The following is a 23064-nucleotide window of genomic DNA, read 5'->3' as shown; positions in this document are numbered from 1 at the left end:
CAAAGAAATGATCTCAGGGTACGGAAGAATTGCAGAGATGTCACAGTCATGGGTCAGAAATGAAGACAACGTGGACATCGGGTTGGTACTCACAAGGCCAAAGAATCCAGCCCGGGCAAAGGCCTCCTTATAGGCCAGGTCCATGACATAGTCCACTTTACCATCGTACTTCTCCATCTCCAGCATCTCCTTCCCAAAGGCTCGCACCGTCCGGATGTTCCCGATACGCTCCTCCGACAGCTGAGGACACGAGAGGAAAGATCAGGGGAGAAAACTAGGGTCACTGATGAAAGATACGGGGACGGTGGTAAAATGACGGCACAAGGGTCACCAGTTAGCAGGTTGACTCTAGCCGGTGATATTTAGCTGCTAGGACACATGCATGATTGAGCGGTGTCCTCTGGGAGCGGCTTGAGGCGGGAGGGGGGGGGGGGGTGAGGAGCTGCATGGCTTCATGGCCACTTACCTGAGTGGCTTCAGCAAGCGAGTCCTGAGTCAGCATAGAAACTTTCCGTAAATATCTGCCATAAATGACAGCAACAACCGCGAGCGGAGGGACAATGCTCAGGACAAACATGGCCAATTGTGGAGAGACGAAAAACTGCAGGGAGAAAAGAAGATCATGAGGAGGAACACGAGAGCAGTGTCTACGTCTGTGTATACGGCTGGGAATATACAGGGGTGTGTTATATACTGTCGTGGCAAATTTCACAAAATTACACAATTTGGTTTTCACACATTTTGCGGCTTCGGTTTATATAGCGGTAATTAGCATTAAATTGTTATGAGGAGCGATAGACGAATTTCAGCCACAACATGACCAGCGGACATCATATCACAGGAGAAAGCGTGAACAAGGACAAGGCAGCGGACATCATATCACAGGAGAAAGCGTGAACAAGGACAAGGCAGCGGACATCATATCACAGGAGAAAGCGTGAACAAGGACAAGGCAACGGACATCATATCACAGGAGAAAGCGTGAACAAGGACAAGGCAGCGGACATCATATCACAGGAGAAAGCGTGAACAAGGACAAGGCAGCGGACATCATATCACAGGAGAAAGCGTGAACAAGGACAAGACAGCGGACATCATATCACAGGAGAAAGCGTGAACAAGGACAAAACAGCGGACATCATATCACAGGAGAAAGCGTGAACAAGGACAAGACAGCGGACATCATATCACAGGAGAAAGCGTGAACAAGGACAAGGCAGCGGACATCATATCACAGGAGAAAGTGTGAACAAGGACAAGGCAGCGGACATCATATCACAGGAGAAAGTGTGAACAAGGACAAGGCAGCGGACATCATATCACAGGAGAAAGCGTGAACAAGGACAAGGCAGCGGACATCATATCACAGGAGAAAGCGTGAACAAGGACAAGGCAGCGGACATCATATATCACAGGAGAAAGCGTGAACAAGGACAAGGCAACGGACATCATATCACAGGAGAAAGCGTGAACAAGGACAAGGCAGCGGACATCATATCACAGGAGAAAGCGTGAACAAGGACAAGGCAGCGGACATCATATCACAGGAGAAAGCGTGAACAAGGACAAGACAGCGGACATCATATCACAGGAGAAAGCGTGAACAAGGACAAAACAGCGGACATCATATCACAGGAGAAAGCGTGAACAAGGACAAGACAGCGGACATCATATCACAGGAGAAAGCGTGAACAAGGACAAGGCAGCGGACATCATATCACAGGAGAAAGTGTGAACAAGGACAAGGCAGCGGACATCATATCACAGGAGAAAGTGTGAACAAGGACAAGGCAGCGGACATCATATCACAGGAGAAAGCGTGAACAAGGACAAGGCAGCGGAGAGCCCTCCCTCAGGCTGAAGGAACTATAAGAGCAGACCGGCTGCTTTAAAAACGGGAAGGAGCTCAAAATCATTGTCTTCTTCTGTGAAACCACGAATACCTTCAAGGAAACACGTGCGTATATGTAGATGTATATGTGTATGTATATTTTTCTCATGTTGTGTATCTGTCCCTGTATTTATCAGCCCATCCCCTCATTACCCGGAGGTCAGTGTCTGTAGTGACCGGTGATTATATACGCACAGTATATACATTATATACACACGCAGTGAGTGCGGTATTACCATCATCCCCACGCCCACAGACGCCTGTGCCACGGCTCGCAGTCCATCCGACAGATTCTCTGTGACCGATCTGCCAATCAAAACTGTGTCTGCAGACAATCGATTGATCAGCTCCCCGGTACGAGTCTTGTCAAAGAAGCCGACCTCCTGCCTGAGGAGCGAGGAGAAGAGCGAGGAGCGCAGCCTGCGGACGATCCGCTGCCCTGGGGAGAGTCATGGAGGCAAAGTAACAAATGAGTCATCAGTGATGAATGTGTCCGTGTGCGGCCCCCGCGCCAAAGAGGATGGACGCAGGCGATCATAAACCCTGCGCCGTATCATCACTACGGTCATATACCCTGCGCCGTATCATCACTACGGTCATATACCCTGCGCCGTATCATCACTACGGTCATATACCCTGCGCCGTATCATCACTACGGTCATATACCCTGCGCCGTATCATCACTACGGTCAAATACCCTGCGCCGTATCATCACTACGGTCATATACCCTGCGCCGTATCATCACTACGGTCATATACCCTGCGCCGTATCATCACTACGGTCATATACCCTGCGCCGTATCATCACTACGGTCATATACCCTGCGCCGTATCATCACTACGGTCATATACCCTGCACCGTATCATCACTACGGTCATATACCCTGCGCCGTATCATCACTACGGTCATATACCCTGCGCCGTATCATCACTACGGTCATATACCCTGCGCCGTATCATCACTACGGTCATATACCTGCGCTGTATCATCACTACGGTCATATACCCTGCGCCGTATCATCATACCTGAGGTTTGCATGAGGTAGACCCGGGTGCCGTTGGCCGCAGCTCCCAGCAGGAACACCCCGCTCAGTAAGGCACACAGTGAGGTCAGGCTGGACGTCAGATCCTGCGCAGGATTCGAGTAGATCACATCGATCACTTTACCCAGGAAAAATGGCGCGGACATGGTGATGACACTGGAGACGGTGAGGAAGCCGACCGCGGCTGCAGGAGAGAGAGAGTCATACTGGAGGGAGGGCGGCACCGCTAGAGATTGGGGGGACGTCTCATCATGGGGGTGGGGGGGTGTTTATGATGTCTCATCATGGGGGGGGATCACCACAAATAATGGCTACATTTGTATCTCAATGTGTATAACAGGTATGGTCAGCTGTAAGGAGAATCGGTTTTCTCTGCAGGTCACAACGTGCACACATTCCCCCCCACTCCATTACTGGGGCCGGTCACCACATACACACATTCCCCCCCACTCCATTACTGGGGCCGGTCACCACATACACACATTCCCCCCCACTCCATTACTGGGGCCGGTCTCCACATACACACATTCCCCCCCACTCCATTACTGGGGCCGGTCTCCACATACACACATTTGCCCCCACACTCCCTTACTGGGGCCGGTCTCCACATACACACATTCCCCCACGCTCCCTTACTGGGGCCGGTCACCACATACACACATTCCCCCACACTCCATTACTGGGGCCGGTCACCACATACACACATTCCCCCACACTCCCTTACTGGGGCCGGTCACCACATACACACATTCCCCCACACTCCATTACTGGGGCCGGTCTCCACATACACACATTCCCCCACACTCCCTTACTGGGGCCGGTCACCACATACACACATTCCCCCACACTCCATTACTGGGGCCGGTCACCACATACACACATTCCCCCACACTCCCTTACTGGGGCCGGTCACCACATACACACATTCCCCCACACTCCATTACTGGGGCCAATCACCACATACACACATTCCCCCACACTCCATTACTGGGGCCGGTCACCACATACACACATTCCCCCACACTCCATTACTGGGGCCAATCACCACATACACACATTCCCCCACACTCCCTTACTGGGGCCGGTCACCACATACACACATTCCCCCACACTCCATTACTGGGGCCGGTCACCACATACACACATTCCCCCACACTCCCTTACTGGGGCCGGTCACCACATACACACATTCCCCCCCACTCCATTACTGGGGCCGGTCACCACATGCACACATTCCCCCACACTCCATTACTGGGGCCGGTCACCACATACACACATTCCCCCACACTCCCTTACTGGGGCCGGTCACCACATACACACATTCCCCCCCACTCCATTACTGGGGCCGGTCACCACATGCACACATTCCCCCACACTCCCTTACTGGGGCCGGTCACCACATACACACATTCCCCCCCACTCCATTACTGGGGCCGGTCACCACATACGCACATTCCCCCACACTCCATTACTGGGGCCGGTCACCACATACACACATTCCCCCACACTCCATTACTGGGGCCGGTCACCACATACACACATTCCCCCACACTCCCTTACTGGGGCCGGTCACCACATACACACATTCCCCCACACTCCCTTACTGGGGCCAATCACCACATACACACATTCCCCCACACTCCCTTACTGGGGCCGGTCACCACATACACACATTCCCCCACACTCCCTTACTGGGGCCAATCACCACATACACACATTCGCCTACGCTCCATTACTGGGGCCGGTCTCCACATACACACATTCCCCCACACTCCCTTACTGGGGCCGGTCACCACATACACACATTCCCCCACACTCCCTTACTGGGGCCGGTCACCACATACACACATTCGCCTACGCTCCATTACTGGGGCCGGTCTCCACATACACACATTCCCCCACACTCCCTTACTGGGGCCGGTCACCACATACACATTCCCCCACACTCCCTTACTGGGGCTGGTCACCACATACACACATTCCCCCACACTCCATTACTGGGGCCGGTCTCCACATACACACATTTGCCCACTCTCCCTTACTGGGGCCGGTCACCACATACACACATTCCCCCACACTCCATTACTGGGGCCGGTCACCACATACACACATTCCCCCACACTCCCTTACTGGGGCCGGTCACCACATACACACATTCCCCCACACTCCATTACTGGGGCCGGTCACCACATACACACATTCCCCCACACTCCATTACTGGGGCCGGTCTCCACATACACACATTTGCCCACTCTCCCTTACTGGGGCCGGTCACCACATACACACATTCCCCCACACTCCATTACTGGGGCCGGTCACCACATACACACATTCCCCCACACTCCCTTACTGGGGCCGGTCACCACATACACACATTCCCCCACACTCCCTTACTGGGGCCGGTCACCACATACACACATTCCCCCCCGACTCCATTACTGGGGCCGGTCACCACATACACACATTCCCCACACTCCCTTACTGGGGCCGGTCACCACATACACACATTCCCCCACACTCCCTTACTGGGGCCGGTCACCACATACACACATTCCCCCACACTCCCTTACTGGGGCCGGTCACCACATACACACATTCCCCCCCCACACTCCCTTACTGGGGCCGGTCACCACATACACACATTCCCCCCCCACACTCCCTTACTGGGGCCGGTCACCACATGCACACATTCCCCCACACTCCCTTACTGGGGGCCGGTCACCACATACACACATTCCCCCCCACTCCATTACTGGGGCCGGTCACCACATACACACATTCCCCCACACTCCCTTACTGGGGGCCGGTCACCACATACACACATTCCCCCCCACTCCATTACTGGGGCCAGTCACCACATACACACATTCCCCCACACTCCATTACTGGGGCCGGTCACTACATACGCACATTCCCCCACACTCCCTTACTGGGGCCGGTCACTACATACGCACATTCCCCCACACTCCATTACTGGGGCCAGTCACCACATACACACATTCCCCCACACTCCCTTACTGGGGCCGGTCACCACATACACACATTCCCCCCCACTCCATTACTGGGGCCTGTCACCACATACACACATTCCCCCACACTCCATTACTGGGGCCGGTCACCACATACACACATTCCCCCACACTCCATTACTGGGGCCGGTCACCACATACACACATTCCCCCACACTCCCTTACTGGGGCCGGTCACCACATACACACATTCCCCCACACTCCATTACTGGGGCCGGTCACCACATACACACATTCCCCCCCCACACTCCCTTACTGGGGCCGGTCACCACATGCACACATTCCCCCACACTCCCTTACTGGGGCCGGTCACCACATACACACATTCCCCCCCCACACTCCCTTACTGGGGCCGGTCACTACATAGGCACATTCCCCCACACTCCCTTACTGGGGCCGGTCACCACATACACACATTCCCCCACACTCCATTACTGGGGCCGGTCACTACATACGCACATTCCCCCACACTCCCTTACTGGGGCCGGTCACCACATACACACATTCCCCCACACTCCATTACTGGGGCCGGTCACCACATACACACATTCCCCCCCCACACTCCCTTACTGGGGCCGGTCACCACATGCACACATTCCCCCACACTCCCTTACTGGGGCCGGTCACCACATGCACACATTCCCCCCCCACACTCCCTTACTGGGGCCGGTCACTACATAGGCACATTCCCCCACACTCCCTTACTGGGGCCGGTCACCACATACGCACATTCCCCCACACTCCCCTACTGGGGCCGGTCACCACATACACACATTCCCCCACACTCCCTTACTGGGGCCGGTCACCACATACACACATTCCCCCACACTCCCTTACTGGGGCCGTTCACCACATACACACATTCCCCCACACTCCCTTACTGGGGCCGGTCACCACATACACACATTCCCCCACACTCCCTTACTGGGGCCGGTCACTACATAGGCACATTCCCCCACACTCCCTTACTGGGGCTGGTCACCACATACACACATTCCCCCACACTCCCTTACTGGGACCGGTCACCACATACACACATTCCCCACACTCCCTCACTGGGGCCGGTCACCACATACACACATTCCACCACACTCCCTCACTGGGGCCGGTCACCACATACACACATTCCACCACACTCCCTCACTGGGGCCGGTCACCACATACACACATTCCACAACACTCCCTCACTGGGGCCGGTCACCACATACACACATTCCCCCACACTCCATTACTGGGGCCGGTCACCACATACACACATTCCCCCACACTCCATTACTGGGGCCGGTCACCACATACACACATTCCCCCACACTCCATTACTGGGGCCGGTCACCACATACACACATTCCCCCACACTCCATTACTGGGGCCGGTCACCACATACACACATTCCACCACACTCCCTCACTGGGGCCGGTCACCACATACACACATTCCTCCTCCCCCCCCAAACTCTCCCTTACTGGGGCCGGTCACCACATACACACATTCCCCACACTCCCTCACTGGGGCCGGTCACCACATACACACATTCCACCACACTCCCTTACTGGGGCCGGTCACCACATACACACATTCCCCCACACTCCATTACTGGGGCCGGTCACCACATACACACATTCCCCCACACTCCCTTCCTGGGGCCGGTCACCACATACACACATTCCCCCACACTCCATTACTGGGGCCGGTCACCACATACACACATTCCCCCACCCTCCCTTCCTGGGGCCGGTCACCACATGCACACATTCCCCCACACTCCATTACTGGGGCCAGTCACCACATACACACATTCCCCCACTCTCCCTTACTGGGGCCGGTCACCACATACACACATTCCCCCACACTCCCTTACTGGGACCGGTCACCACATACACACATTCCCCCACACTCCCTTACTGGGGCCGGTCACCACATACACACATTCCCCCACACTCCCTTACTGGGGCCGGTCACCACATACACACATTCCCCCACACTCCCTTACTGGGGCCGGTTACCTGAGCTTGTGTTCCCGCCCTAGAAGGAGAAATGGGAGGAGCTTAGTTCTGAGGTAAATTCTGTCAGTGGCAGTTGCGGTCGGTGTGAGGTGAGGAGGTGACATGGAGAAGTCCTGTCCTGAGGGGACTGGTGAAACCTCTGCAGGGGCAGCTGCACATTAGCAGGTATCAGTCCCTAGGCCACCTGGACTTTCAGGGTATCGGTCCCTATTTTCCCAGGAGCTCAGTGACGTGATGGAGTCTGGAAACGTCTAGAAGACACAGCGAGTTTTCCCTCAGGATTCGAGATACTGGAGGGGATCAGAGATCCAGAGTTTTCGTGTGTTGAGAAGCCCAGGATCCCAGACTCCTTCTCCCTGGTAGTGAAGTATCGGCCGGAGGACACGAGCCCCACACAGCAGAGGAGCCGCACTGTCACTGGGCAGGTCAGGCCGCCATCACTGAGACTGTTCTGCAAAGCGTCAGTAACAGGTAACAGCTCCTGTCCTGTCTGTGGCGGATTATTCTCTGCTGCACCGTCCCCACCTCACCCTCCCCAGGAACCAGCCCTAATGGGGAGGGGGGGGGGGGGGGGGGGGGGGGGGGAGTCCCTCCGGCACTGTGCATCACCACCTAACTCCTCGGGACCTCCAGCAGCGCGGCCATACCACAGCCCAACATCCAAACTGGCGGCACAAACTTTATTTTATTATTTTTCTCTCCGTTTTTTTAATATTTTTAACCCCCATCACAAAAACAGTCGCCACCGCCGTGACATCAGAGATCTACCGGGGGCGGCACACAATGGTGGATAATGGAGTCACTCGCTGATCATATTTACATGGACGGTGATCAGGAATGATCCTTCATGGAATCAATCGCCCAGAAGATCTGATCGGCCCGAGCTCCATACGTGATGTGCAGAGCAGAAGATAAGTGGCGCCTGTAGAATGTGAGGGCCGCAGACTGGGGGGGAAACCGGGGCGCTGACACTTTGTGCGGGGGGCGCAGACATGGAGCCGGACACTTGGCGCAGACATGGAGCCGGACACTTGGCGCAGACATGGAGCCGGACACTTGGCGCAGACATGGAGCCGGACACTTGGCGCAGACATGGAGCCGGACACTTGGCGCAGACATGGAGCCGGACACTTGGCGCAGACATGGAGCCGGACACTTGGCGCAGACATGGAGCCGGACACTTGGCGCAGACATGGAGCCGGACACTTGGCGCAGACATGGAGCCGGACACTTGGCGCAGACATGGAGCCGGACACTTGGCGCAGACATGGAGCCGGACACTTGGCGCAGACATGGAGCCGGACACTTGGCGCAGACATGGAGCCGGACACTTGGCGCAGACATGGAGCCGGACACTTGGCGCAGACATGGAGCCGGACACTTGGCGCAGACATGGAGCCGGACACTTGCGCGGGGGCGCAGACATGGAGCCGGACACTTGCGGGGGGCGCAGACATGGAGCCGGACACTTGCGCGGGGGCGCAGACATGGAGCCGGACACTTGCGCGGGGGCGCAGACATGGAGCCGGACACTTGCGCGGGGGCGCAGACATGGAGCCGGACACTTGCGCGGGGGCGCAGACATGGAGCCGGACACTTGCGCGGGGGCGCAGACATGGAGCCGGACACTTGCGCGGGGGCGCAGACATGGAGCCGGACACTTGCGCGGGGGGCGCAGACATGGAGCCGGACACTTGCGCGGGGGCGCAGACATGGAGCCGGACACTTGCGCGGGGGCGCAGACATGGAGCCGGACACTTGCGCGGGGGCGCAGACATGGAGCCGGACACTTGCGCGGGGGCGCAGACGTGGACCCGACACTTGTGCGGGGGCGCAGACGTGGACCCGGACACTTGTGCGGGGGCGCAGACGTGGACCCGGACACTTGTGCGGGGCGCAGACGTGGACCCGGACACTTGTGCGGGGCGCAGACGTGGACCCGGACACTTGTGCGGGGCGCAGACATGCTGATCTCATCACATAACTGGGTGTGAACGCGGCCGAGCCGACTGCTTTTCCTGCAACGTTTTCAAAGCTGAAGCTATCAGGGAGGAACAGAACCGTCCATCCAGAGACCATATCTCCAGACAGAGCAGAGGCCAGATAAGAGGCCACAGAGGAGAATGGGAGGCTGCTCTGTCCAATATTCCAGACACTTCACATAGGAACATATAAAAAAAAAATCTCCACGGGAGGGAGACGGATCTACAGGATGTTCTGGACAGCGCCATCGGTGAGCACAGGTGGTTTCTGGTATTGCAGCTCATTATCAATAAATAGTGCAATATCGGCGTGAACCTGTGCACAACAAAGGCGCTGTTCCTGAATATAATTTCAGGCAATTGCAAAGCATGGATGGGGACATGTACGCCCAATCCCGTGTCACCACCACCATGTCATGAATGAGCCTCCACCATATAATAGAGGGGAGGAGGAATGAGAAGCTTCCGTTCTACTAATGTAGCAATTAAACATTGTGACATAACGACCATTGCACAAAACAATGTAACATCTGCAAAAAATAAGAGAAGTCTCCAAGAGCGTCCGACCCTGGAGGAGAACACCCAACATCCTCACATCAAGCACAGAGCAGACTGTCCAGACGAAGCCTCCGAGAGCATCCGACCCTGGAGGAGAACACCCCAACATCCTCACATCAAGCACAGAGCAGACTGTCCAGAAGAAGCCTCCGAGAGCATCCGACCCTGGAGGAGAACACCCCAACATCCTCACATCAAGCACAGAGCAGACTGTCCAGAAGAAGCCTCCGAGAGCATCCGACCCTAGAGGAGAACACCCAACATCCTCACATCAAGCACAGAGCAGACTGTCCAGACGAAGCCTCCGAGAGCGTCCAACCCTGGAGGAGAACACCCAACATCCTCACATCAAGCACAGAGCAGACTGTCCAGAAGAAGCCTTCGAGAGCACCCAACCCTGGAGGAGAACACCCCAACATCCTCACATCAAGCACAGAGCAGACTGTCCAGACGAAGCCTCCGAGAGCACCCAACCCTGGAGGAGAACACCCCAACATCCTCACATCAAGCACAGAGCAGACTGTTCAGAAGAAGCTTCCGAGAGCATCCGACCCTAGAGGAGAACACCCAACATCCTCACATCAAGCACAGAGCAGACTGTCCAGAAGAAGCCTCCAAGAGCGTCCAACCCTGGAGGAGAACACCCCAACATCCTCACATCAAGCACAGAGCAGACTGTCCAGAAGAAGCCTCCGAGAGCGTCCGACCCTGGAGGAGAACACCCAACATCTTCACATCAAGCACAGAGCAGACTGTCCAGAAGAAGCCTCCGAGAGCACCCAACCCTGGAGGAGAACACCCCAACATCCTCACATCAAGCACAGAGCAGACTGTCCAGAAGAAGCCTCCGAGAGCACCCAACCCTGGAGGAGAACACCCCAACATCCTCACATCAAGCACAGAGCAGACTGTTCAGAAGAAGCTTCCGAGAGCATCCGACCCTAGAGGAGAACACCCAACATCCTGGACCAGAGGAGATTGTCCGGATGAAGCCTCAGAGCACCCGACCCTGGAGGAGAACACCCAACATCCTCAGATCAAGCACAGACAGACTGTCCGGAAAAAGCCTCTGAGAACGCTCAACTATGAAGGAGAACACCCAACATCCTCACATTGAGCACAGACTCCACCGGAAGAGACTGATCAGAAGAAGCATCCAAGAGTGTCCGACCCTAGAAGAGAACACCAAACACAGAGCAGACTGTCCGGAAGAAGCCTCCAAGAGCACCTGACCCTGGAGGAGAACACCCAATATCCTCACATCAAGCACAGACTGCACCGAAGGAGACTGTCTGGAAGAAGACTGAGAAGATAGTGCCTCTGTGTTAGGATAGGCGCTCGACACCCATCCTGCAGTGTAACGTGGGGGCCCTGATAGGGAGCATGCATATACTCCTCTTAAAGGGGATGTCCACACAGTCCCTATGTGAATAGACAGTTATGTGCTATCATGACCATCGCCCAATCCATGTCTATGGCAGTGGTGACACACGACATTACTGCTTCCATGGGTCCATACATGACTGAGCTCTGGTCACCGATACATAAAACTTCTCCATAGACACAGTAGACCCCCGTCCTCAAGATTGGTGGGGCCCCCGGCAATAACAGCTGTGTCCTCTGTCCTAATAGGAGGGTCGCAGATAATCGCAGAGAGGAAATAAAATCCAGGTGGAAAGTAAAAAATATCAAGAAAAAGGAGACCCGAGCAGGAGGCAGCCGCTGCACAAATGAGAAGGTGGCAACGACCTGGTGTCTAAACCTTGTGCAAAAAGGGCAGCGCAAGAGAAGACTTCCTATAGCACACCGCTGAGACACCGGATTCTGCTGAGACTTAATAATCCTCCCCTGATAAAAGCAGGAAGAAAAGCGAAGAGAAGCGGTCGAAAGGGAGGAATCAACCGAAGAGAAGCGGTCGAAAGGAACCGAAGAGAAGCGGTCGAAAGGACTGAAGGAACCGAAGAGAAGCGGTCGGAAGGATTGAAGGAACCGAAGAGAAGCGGTCGGAAGGATTGAAGGAACCGAAGAGAAGCGGTCGAAAGGGAGGAAGGAAGGAAGGAACCGAAGAGAAGCGGTCGGAAGGATTGAAGGAACCGAAGAGAAGCGGTCGGAAGGATTGAAGGAACCGAAGAGAAGCGGTCGGAAGGATTGAAGGAACCGAAGAGAAGCGGTCGGAAGGATTGAAGGAACCGAAGAGAAGCGGTCGGAAGGATTGAAGGAACCGAAGAGAAGCGGTCGGAAGGAAGGAAGGAAGGAAGGAAGGAACCGAAGAGAAGCGGTCGGAAGGAAGGAAGGAACCGAAGAGAAGCGGTCGGAAGGATTGAAGGAACCGAAGAGAAGCGGTCGGAAGGAAGGAAGGAAGGAAGGAACCGAAGAGAAGCGGTCGGAAGGATGGAAGGAACCAACCAACCAACCAACCAACCAAGAATTGCACCCACTATACAGGACAGAAGTGGCACTGTGCAGTGTATATACAGAATAATACAGATACTGAGGATTACACCCAGTATACAGGACAGGAGAAGTGGTACTGTGCAGTGTATATATACAGAATAATACAGATACTGAGGATTACACCCAGCGTACAGGACAGGAGGAGTGGTACTGTGCAGTGTATATATACAGAATAATACAGATACTGAGGATTACACCCAGTATACAGGACAGGAGAAGTGGTACTGTGCAGTGTATATATACATAATAATACAGATACTGAGGATTACACCCAGTATACAGGACAGGAGAAGTGGCACTGTGCAGTGTATATATACAGAATAATACAGATACTGAGGATTATACCCAGTATACAGGACAGGAGAAGTGGTACTGTGCAGTGTATATATACAGAATAATACAGATACTGAGGATTACACCCAGCATACAGGACAGGAGAAGTGGTACTGTGCAGGGTATATATACAGAATAATACAGATACTGAGGATTACACCCAGCATACAGGACAGGAGAAGTGGCACTGTGCAGTGTATATATACAGAATAATACAGATACTGAGGATTACACCCAGCATACAGGACAGGAGAAGTGGTACTGTGCAGTGTATATATACAGAATAATACAGATACTGAGGATTACACCCAGTATACAGGACAGGAGAAGTGGTACTGTGCAGTGTATATATACATAATAATACAGATACTGAGGATTACACCCAGTATACAGGACAGGAGAAGTGGCACTGTGCAGTGTATATATACAGAATAATACAGATACTGAGGATTATACCCAGTATACAGGACAGGAGAAGTGGTACTGTGCAGTGTATATATACAGAATAATACAGATACTGAGGATTACACCCAGCATACAGGACAGGAGAAGTGGTACTGTGCAGGGTATATATACAGAATAATACAGATACTGAGGATTACACCCAGCATACAGGACAGGAGAAGTGGCACTGTGCAGTGTATATATACAGAATAATACAGATACTGAGGATTACACCCAGTATACAGGACAGGAGAAGTGGTACTGTGCAGTGTATATATACAGAATAATACAGATACTGAGGATTACACCCAGCATACAGGACAGGAGAAGTGGCACTGTGCAGTGTATATATACAGAATAATACAGATACTGAGGATTATACCCAGCATACAGGACAGGAGAAGTGGTACTGTGCAGTGTATATATACAGAATAATACAGATACTGAGGATTACACCCAGCATACAGGACAGGAGAAGTGGTACTGTGCAGGGTATATATACAGAATAATACAGATACTGAGGATTACACCCAGCATACAGGACAGGAGAAGTGGTACTGTGCAGTGTATATATACAGAATAATACAGATACTGAGGATTACACCCAGCATACAGGACAGGAGAAGTGGTACTGTGCAGGGTATATATACAGAATAATACAGGTACTGAGGATTACACCCAGCATACAGGACAGGAGAAGTGGTACTGTGCAGTGTATATACAGAATAATACAGATACTGAGGATTACACCCAGTATACAGGACAGGAGAAGTGGTACTGTGCAGTGTATATATACAGGATAATACAGATAATGAGGATTACACCCAGTATACAGGACAGGAGAAGTGGTACTGTGCAGTGTGTATATACAGGATAATACAGATACTGAGGATTACACCCAGTATACAGGACAGGAGAAGTGGCACTGTGCAGTGTATATATACAGAATAATACAGATACTGAGGATTACACCCAGCATACAGGACAGGAGAAGTGGTACTGTGCAGGGTATATATACAGAATAATACAGACACTGAGGATTACACCCAGCGTACAGGACAGGAGAAGTGGTACTGTGCAGGGTATATATACAGAATAATACAGGGACTGAGGATTACACCCAGCGTACAGGACAGGAGAAGTGGCACTGTGCAGGGTATATATACAGAATAATACAGACACTGAGGATTACACCCAGCGTACAGGACAGGAGAAGTGGCACTGTGCAGTGTATATATACAGAATAATACAGACACTGAGGATTACACCCAGCGTACAGGACAGGAGAAGTGGTACTGTGCAGTGTATATATATACAGAATAATACAGATACTGAGGATTATACCCAGTATACAGGACAGGAGGAGTGGTACTGTGCAGTGTATATACAGAATAATACAGATACTGAGGATTACACCCAGTATACAGGACAGGAGAAGTGGTACTGTGCAGTGTATATACAGAATAATACAGACACTGAGGATTACACCCAGTATACAGGACAGGAGAAGTGGTACTGTGCAGTGTATATATACAGAATAATACAGATACTGAGGATTACACCCAGTATACAGGACAGGAGAAGTGGTACTGTGCAGTGTATATATACAGAATAATACAGATACTGAGGATTACACCTAGTATACAGGACAGGAGAAGTGGTACTGTGCAGTGTATATATACAGAATAATACAGATACTGAGGATTACACCCAGTATACAGGACAGGAGAAGTGGTACTGTGCAGTGTATATATACAGAATAATACAGATACTGAGGATTACACCTAGTATACAGGACAGGAGAAGTGGTACTGTGCAGTGTATATATACAGAATAATACAGATACTGAGGATTACACCTAGTATACAGGACAGGAGAAGTGGTACTGTGCAGTGTATATATACAGAATAATACAGATACTGAGGATTACACCTAGTATACAGGACAGGAGAAGTGGTACTGTGCAGTGTATATATACAGAATAATACAGATACTGAGGATTACACCCAGTATACAGGACAGGAGAAGTGGTACTGTGCAGTGTATATACAGAATAATACAGATACTGAGGATTACACCCAGTATACAGGACAGGAGAAGTGGTACTGTGCAGTGTATATATACAGAATAATACAGATACTGAGGATTACACCTAGTATACAGGACAGGAGAAGTGGTACTGTGCAGTGTATATATACAGAATAATACAGATACTGAGGATTACACCCAGTATACAGGACAGGAGAAGTGGTACTGTGCAGTGTATATATACAGAATAATACAGATACTGAGGATTACACCCAGTATACAGGACAGGAGAAGTGGTACTGTGCAGTGTATATATACAGAATAATACAGATACTGAGGATTACACCCAGTATACAGGACAGGAGAAGTGGTACTGTGCAGTGTATATATACAGAATAATACAGATACTGAGGATTACACCCAGTATACAGGACAGGAGAAGTGGTACTGTGCAGTGTATATATACAGAATAATACAGATACTGAGGATTACACCCAGTATACAGGACAGGAGAAGTGGTACTGTGCAGTGTATATATACAGAATAATACAGATACTGAGGATTACACCCAGTATACAGGACAGGAGAAGTGGTACTGTGCAGTGTATTTATACAGAATAATACAGACACTGAGGATTACATCCAGTATACAGGACAGGAGAAGTGGTACTGTGCAGTGTATATATACAGAATAATACAGACACTGAGGATTACACCCAGCATACAGGACAGGAGAAGTGGTACTGTGCAGTGTATATATACAGAATAATACAGATACTGAGGATTACACCCAGTATACAGGACAGGAGAAGTGGTACTGTGCAGTGTATATACAGAATAATACAGATACTGAGGATTACACCCAGTATACAGGACAGGAGAAGTGGTACTGTGCAGTGTATATATACAGAATAATACAGGTACTGAGGATTACACCCAGTATACAGGCCTCCTCCCCCTCCCCAGCACAGTACCCGTCAGCCTCCCCTTCTCCGGCCTCCTCCCCCTCCCCAGCACAGTACCCGTCAGCCTCCCCTTCTCCGGCCTCCTCCCCCTCCCCAGCACAGTACCCGTCAGCCTCCCCTTCTCCGGCCTCCTCCCCCTCCCCAGCACAGTACCCGTCAGCCTCCCCTTCTCCGGCCTCCTCCCCCTCCCCAGCACAGTACCCGTCAGCCTCCCCTTCTCCGGCCTCCTCCCCCTCCCCAGCACAGTACCCGTCAGCCTCCCCTTCTCCGGCCTCCTCCCCCTCCCCAGCACAGTACCCGTCAGCCTCCCCTTCTCCGGCCTCCTCCCCCTCCCCAGCACAGTACCCGTCAGCCTCCCCTTCTCCGGCCTCCTCCCCCTCCCCAGCACAGTACCCGTCAGCCTCCCCTTCTCCGGCCTCCTCCCCAGCACAGTACCCGTCAGCCTCCCCTTCTCCGGCCTCCTCCCCCTCCCCAGCACAGTACCCGTCAGCCTCCCCTTCTCCGGCCTCCTCCCCAGCACAGTACCCGTCAGCCTCCCCTTCTCCGGCCTCCTCCCCAGCACAGTACCTGTCAGCCTCCCCTTCTCCGGCCTCCTCCCCAGCACAGTACCTGTCAGCCTCCCCCTCAGCACAGTACCTGTCAGCCTCCCCCTCAGCACAGTACCTGTCAGCCTCCCCCTCTCCGGCCTTTTCCTCCCCAGCACAGTACCTGTCAGCCTCCCCCTCTCCGGCCTTTTCCTCCCCAGCACAGTACCTGTCAGCCTCCCTCTCTCCGGCCTCGCCAGCGACAGCAGCCTCTGGACATCCTGGGACAGGAGACTCTTCTTTGGTCCGTTCTCTTCCCTCCGGGGGTCCTGCCCCCTCTCAGTTGCCCCCTCACCCTGTGTGGCAGGTTTATTGCTGTAATTCCGGTATCTGGCAGCAGTCAGTGATTGGCAGGACCATGCTCTGCCCGGACTACAGGTCCCAGGAGTCCTCCAAGGTGCAGCCCATGGGGATCTTGTCCTGTTGATGTTTTTTTGGGGGTCTCTGCAGAAAGTCCTATAGGAACAGCAGCCGGTATAGACAGGAGGTCTGCAGAGCGGCCAGAGCCTGCCCCTGAGGGGCCCCAGAAAGAGGTGACTGCTCAGCATGGCAGGGGTGGACCGCAGCAGGGGCAGCACAGAGAGAGGTGACCGCACAGCAGCAGCAGAGGGCAGCACAGAAGAGGGGGCAGCACAGAAGCAGCAGAGGGCAGCACAGGGAAAGGTGACCGCACAGCAGTAGGGGCCTCAGCAGCTCCGCTCAGGCGCACAGGGGGCAGCAGCAGGTGATCGGAGCAGGAGGTGATCGGAGCAGGGGGTGATCGGAGGTGGCAGCGCCAGTCAGGGGCTCAGGGGGCGGCTGCACATGGAGGCGGTGACGCGGGAGGGTCAGGAGCGCGGGTCACCTCCAGCCGCCATGTGCCCGGGTGCTCCGGGGGATAGGCCGGGTGTGCGGCGCTGATAACGCTGCGGCGGCCTCCTCCTCCTCTTCCCCGGGGGGCGGGGGCCGCATCTTCTGCTAAGTCATCGCCGGAGCTCCGAGCTGCGGGGTCAGCTGCTCCCGATCAGCGGCGCCACTTCCCCGACAAGCCCCGCCCACGTCACACAAGCCCCGCCCCAACACACGCGGTTAACCCTGTCCTGACTGTGGCAGCCGCTGGAGCGATCATTCAGGGGAAGGCAAATGTGAAGTGTGGAGGAGACTGTGTGTGTATATATATATACTGCCTGTACCCAGCACAAGCTATATACAGCCAGGGCCACAGCGTGATTTCAGCTCTGCAGCCGCTGTTTATTATGTAACATGAAACCACTGAGCTAGAACTGAAGACTTTCAGGTTTAATCCCAGGAGAGGACAAGAACTTCTCCTGTGACACGTTCAGGAATGGCCGCCATGTGTTTCCTCATTTCAGGAGCTCAAAAGTGATTGGACAGAGTAACTTTCCCATAAATAAAATGTTCATCTTTTACCCTTTGCATCAATGACTGAAGTCTTCCGACCATGGACATCTCCATCGCTGGTCTCCTCTGGTGTGAAGCGTCTGACTATGGACGTCTCCATCACTGGTCTCCTCCGGTGTGAAGCGTCTGGCTATGGACGTCTCCATCGCTGGTTTCCTCCAGTGTGAAGCGTCTGGCTATGGACGTCTCCATCGCTGGTCTCCTCCGGTGTGAAGCGTCTGGCTATGGACGTCTCCATCGCTGGTCTCCTCTGGTGTGAAGCGTCTGGCTATGGACGTCTCCATCGCTGGTCTCCTCCGGTGTGAAGCGTCTGGCTATGGACGTCTCCATCGCTGGTCTCCTCCGGTGTGAAGCGTCTGGCTATGGGCGTCTCCATCGCTGGTCTCCTCCGGTGTGAAGCCTCTGACTATGGACGTCTCCATCGCTTGTCTCCTCCGGTGTGAAGCGTCTGGCTATGGACGTCTCCATCGCTGGTCTCCTCCGGTGTGAAGCGTCTGGCTATGGACGTCTCCATCGCTGGTCTCCTCTGGTGTGAAGCGTCTGGCTATGGACGTCTCCATCGCTGGTCTCCTCCGGTGTGAAGCGTCTGGCTATGGACGTCTCCATCGCTGGTCTCCTCCGGTGTGAAGCGTCTGGCTATGGACGTCTCCATCGCTGGTCTCCTCCGGTGTGAAGCGTCTGGCTATGGACGTCTCCATCGCTGGTCTCCTCCGGTGTGAAGCGTCTGGCTATGGACGTCTCCATCGCTGGTCTCCTCCGGTGTGAAGCGTCTGGCTATGGACGTCTCCATCGCTGGTCTCCTCCGGTGTGAAGCGTCTGGCTATGGACGTCTCCATCGCTGGTCTCCTCCGGTGTGAAGCGTCTGGCTATGGACGTCTCCATCGCTGGTCTCCTCTGGTGTGAAGCGTCTGGCTATGGACGTCTCCATCGCTGGTCTCCTCCGGTGTGAAGCGTCTGGCTATGGACGTCTCCATCGCTGGTCTCCTCTGGTGTGAAGCGTCTGGCTATGGACGTCTCCATCGCTGGTCTCCTCCGGTGTGAAGCGTCTGGCTATGGACGTCTCCATCGCTGGTCTCCTCCGGTGTGAAGCGTCTGGCTATGGATGTCTCCATCACTGGTCTCCTCCGGTGTGAAGCGTCTGGCTATGGACGTCTCCATCGCTGGTCTCCTCTGGTGTGAAGCGTCTGGCTATGGACGTCTCCATCGCTGGTCTCCTCCGGTGTGAAGCGTCTGGCTATGGACGTCTCCATCGCTGGTCTCCTCCGGTGTGAAGCGTCTGGCTATGGTCGTCTCCATCGCTGGTCTCCTCCGGTGTGAAGCGTCTGGCTATGGACGTCTCCATCGCTGGTCTCCTCCGGTGTGAAGCGTCTGGCTATGGACGTCTCCATCGCTGGCCTCCTCCGGTGTGAAGCGTCTGGCTATGGACGTCTCCATCGCTGGTCTCCTCCGGTGTGAAGCGTCTGGCTATGGACGTCTCCATCGCTGGTCTCCTCCGGTGTGAAGCGTCTGGCTATGGACGTCTCCATCGCCGGTCTCCTCCAGCGTGAAGCGTCTGACTATGGACATCTCCATCGCTGGTCTCCTCCGGTGTGAAGCGTCTGGCTATGGACGTCTCCATCGCTGGTCTCCTCCGGTGTGAAGCGTCTGGCTATGGACGTCTCCATCGCTGGTCTCCTCTGGTGTGAAGCGTCTGGCTATGGACGTCTCCATCGCTGGTCTCCTCCGGTGTGAAGCGTCTGGCTATGGACGTCTCCATCGCTGGTCTCCTCTGGTGTGAAGCGTCTGGCTATGGACGTCTCCATCGCTGGTCTCCTCCGGTGTGAAGCGTCTGGCTATGGACGTCTCCATCGCTGGTCTCCTCCGGTGTGAAGCGTCTGGCTATGGATGTCTCCATCACTGGTCTCCTCCGGTGTGAAGCGTCTGGCTATGGACGTCTCCATCGCTTGTCTCCTCTGGTGTGAAGCGTCTGGCTATGGACGTCTCCATCGCTGGTCTCCTCCGGTGTGAAGCGTCTGGCTATGGACGTCTCCATCGCTGGCCTCCTCCGGTGTGAAGCGTCTGACTATGGACGTCTCCATCGCCGGTCTCCTCCAGCGTGAAGCGTCTGACTATGGACATCTCCATCGCTGGTCTCCTCCGGTGTGAAGCGTCTGGCTATGGACGTCTCCATCGCTGGTCTCTGCTGTGAAGCGTCTGGCTATGGACGTCTCCATCGCTGGTCTCCTCCGGTGTGAAGCGTCTGACTATGGACGTCTCCATTGCTGCTCTCCTCCGGTGTGAAGCGTCTGGCTATGGACGTCTCCATCGCTGCTCTCCTCTGGTGTGAAGCGTCTGGCTGTGGACGTCTCCATCGCTGGTCTCCTCCGGTGTGATGCGTCTGGCTATGGACGTCTCCATCGCTGGTCTCCTCCGGTGTGAAGCGTCTGGCTATGGACGTCTCCATCACTGGTTTCCTCCAGCGTGAAGCTTCTGGCTGTGGACGTCTCCATCGCTGGTCTCCTCCGGTGTGAAGCGTCTGACTATGGATGTCTCCATCGCTGGTTTCCTCCAGTGTGAAGCGTCTGGCTATGGACGTCTCCATCGCTGGTCTCCTCCGGTGTGAAGCGTCTGGCTATGGACGTCTCCATCGCAGGTCTCCTCTGCTGTGAAGCGTCTGGCTATGGATGTCTCCATCACTGGTCTCCTCCGGTGTGAAGCGTCTGGCTATGGACGTCTCCATCACTGGTTTCCTCCAGCATGAAGCGTCTGGCTGTGGACGTCTCCATCGCTGGTCTCCTCCGGTGTGAAGCGTCTGACTATGGATGTCTCCATCGCTGGTTTCCTCCAGTGTGAAGCGTCTGGCTATGGACGTCTCCATCGCTGGTCTCCTCTGGTGTGAAGCGTCTGGCTGTGGACGTCTCCATCGCTGGTCTCCTCTGGTGTGAAGCGTCTGGCTGTGGACGTCTCCATCGCTGGTCTCCTCCGGTGTGAAGCGTCTGGCTATGGACGTCTCCATCACTAGTCTCCTCTGGTGTGAAGCGTCTGGCTATGGACGTCTCCATCGCTGGTCTCCTCTGGTGTGAAGCGTCTGGCTGTGGACGTCTCCATCGCTGGTCTCCTCCGGTGTGATGCGTCTGGCTATGGACGTCTCCATCGCTGGTCTCCTCCGGTGTGAAGCGTCTGGCTATGGACGTCTCCATCACTGGTTTCCTCCAGCGTGAAGCTTCTGGCTGTGGACGTCTCCATCGCTGGTCTCCTCCGGTGTGAAGCGTCTGACTATGGATGTCTCCATCGCTGGTTTCCTCCAGTGTGAAGCGTCTGGCTATGGACGTCTCCATCGCTGGTCTCCTCCGGTGTGAAGCGTCTGGCTATGGACGTCTCCATCGCAGGTCTCCTCTGCTGTGAAGCGTCTGGCTATGGATGTCTCCATCACTGGTCTCCTCCGGTGTGAAGCGTCTGGCTATGGACGTCTCCATCACTGGTTTCCTCCAGCGTGAAGCGTCTGGCTGTGGACGTCTCCATCGCTGGTCTCCTCCGGTGTGAAGCGTCTGACTATGGATGTCTCCATCGCTGGTTTCCTCCAGTGTGAAGCGTCTGGCTATGGACGTCTCCATCGCTGGTCTCCTCTGGTGTGAAGCGTCTGGCTATGGACGTCTCCATCGCTGGTCTCCTCCAGTGTGAAGCGTCTGGCTATGGACGTCTCCATCGCTGGTCTCCTCTGCTGTGAAGCGTCTGGCTATGGACGTCTCCATCGCTGGTCTCCTCCGGTGTGAAGCGTCTGACTATGGACGTCTCCATCGCTGGTCTCCGGTGTGAAACGTCTGACTATGGATGTCTCCATTGCTGCTCTCCTCCGGTGTGAAGCGTCTGGCTATGGACGTCTCCATCGCTGGTCTCCTCCGGTGTGAAGCGTCTGACTGGACGTCTCCATCGCTGGTCTCCTCCGGTGTGAAGCGTCTGGCTGTGGACGTCTCCATCGCTGGTCTCCTCTGGTGTAAAGCGTCTGACTATGGACGTCTCCATCGCTGATTTCCTCCAGTGTGAAGCGTCTGGCTATGGACGTCTCCATCGCTGGTCTCCTCCGGTGTGAAGCGTCTGACTATGGATGTCTCCATCGCTGGTCTCCTCCGGTGTGAAACGTCTGACTATGGACGTTTCCATCGCTGGTCTCCTCCGGTGTGAAGCGTCTGACTATGGACGTCTCCATCGCTGCTCTCCTCCGGTGTGAAGCGTCTGGCTATGGACGTCTCCATCGCTGCTCTCCTCCGGTGTGAAGCGTCTGGCTGTGGACGTCTCTATCGCTGGTCTCCTCCGGTGTGAAGCGTCTGGCTATGGACGTCTCCATCGCTTCTCTCCTCCGGTGTGAAGCG

General features: G+C 54.4%; 2 protein-coding genes across 2 annotated transcripts in view; both read right to left on the bottom strand.

Moving 5' to 3' along the window:
* LOC142245759 (ATP-binding cassette sub-family B member 10, mitochondrial-like) overlaps positions 1-8921 on the bottom strand; it is a 34598-nt gene extending 25677 nt beyond the window's left edge. The window contains exons 1-5 of the mRNA XM_075318714.1: positions 8787-8921; positions 2918-3118; positions 2128-2330; positions 467-601; positions 94-240 (exon numbers count right to left, since the gene is read on the bottom strand). Of these exons, the coding sequence (XP_075174829.1) occupies positions 94-240; positions 467-601; positions 2128-2330; positions 2918-3080 (648 nt within the window). The 5' untranslated portion in view covers positions 3081-3118; positions 8787-8921. The remainder of the gene's footprint in view (positions 1-93; positions 241-466; positions 602-2127; positions 2331-2917; positions 3119-8786) is intronic.
* LOC142245710 (ATP-binding cassette sub-family B member 10, mitochondrial-like) overlaps positions 1-18342 on the bottom strand; it is a 61037-nt gene extending 42695 nt beyond the window's left edge. The window contains exon 1 of the mRNA XM_075318653.1: positions 17484-18342. Within this exon, the coding sequence (XP_075174768.1) occupies positions 17484-17862 (379 nt within the window). The 5' untranslated portion in view covers positions 17863-18342. The remainder of the gene's footprint in view (positions 1-17483) is intronic.
* Between the last annotated feature and the right edge of the window lie 4722 nt (positions 18343-23064).

The sequence above is a fragment of the Anomaloglossus baeobatrachus genome, chromosome 7 (assembly GCF_048569485.1).
Source record: "Anomaloglossus baeobatrachus isolate aAnoBae1 chromosome 7, aAnoBae1.hap1, whole genome shotgun sequence".
NCBI classification, from domain to species: Eukaryota; Metazoa; Chordata; class Amphibia; order Anura; family Aromobatidae; genus Anomaloglossus; species Anomaloglossus baeobatrachus.
The sequence above is the reverse complement of the archived record's forward strand: the minus strand, read 5'-3'. Positions and strand labels throughout refer to the sequence as shown.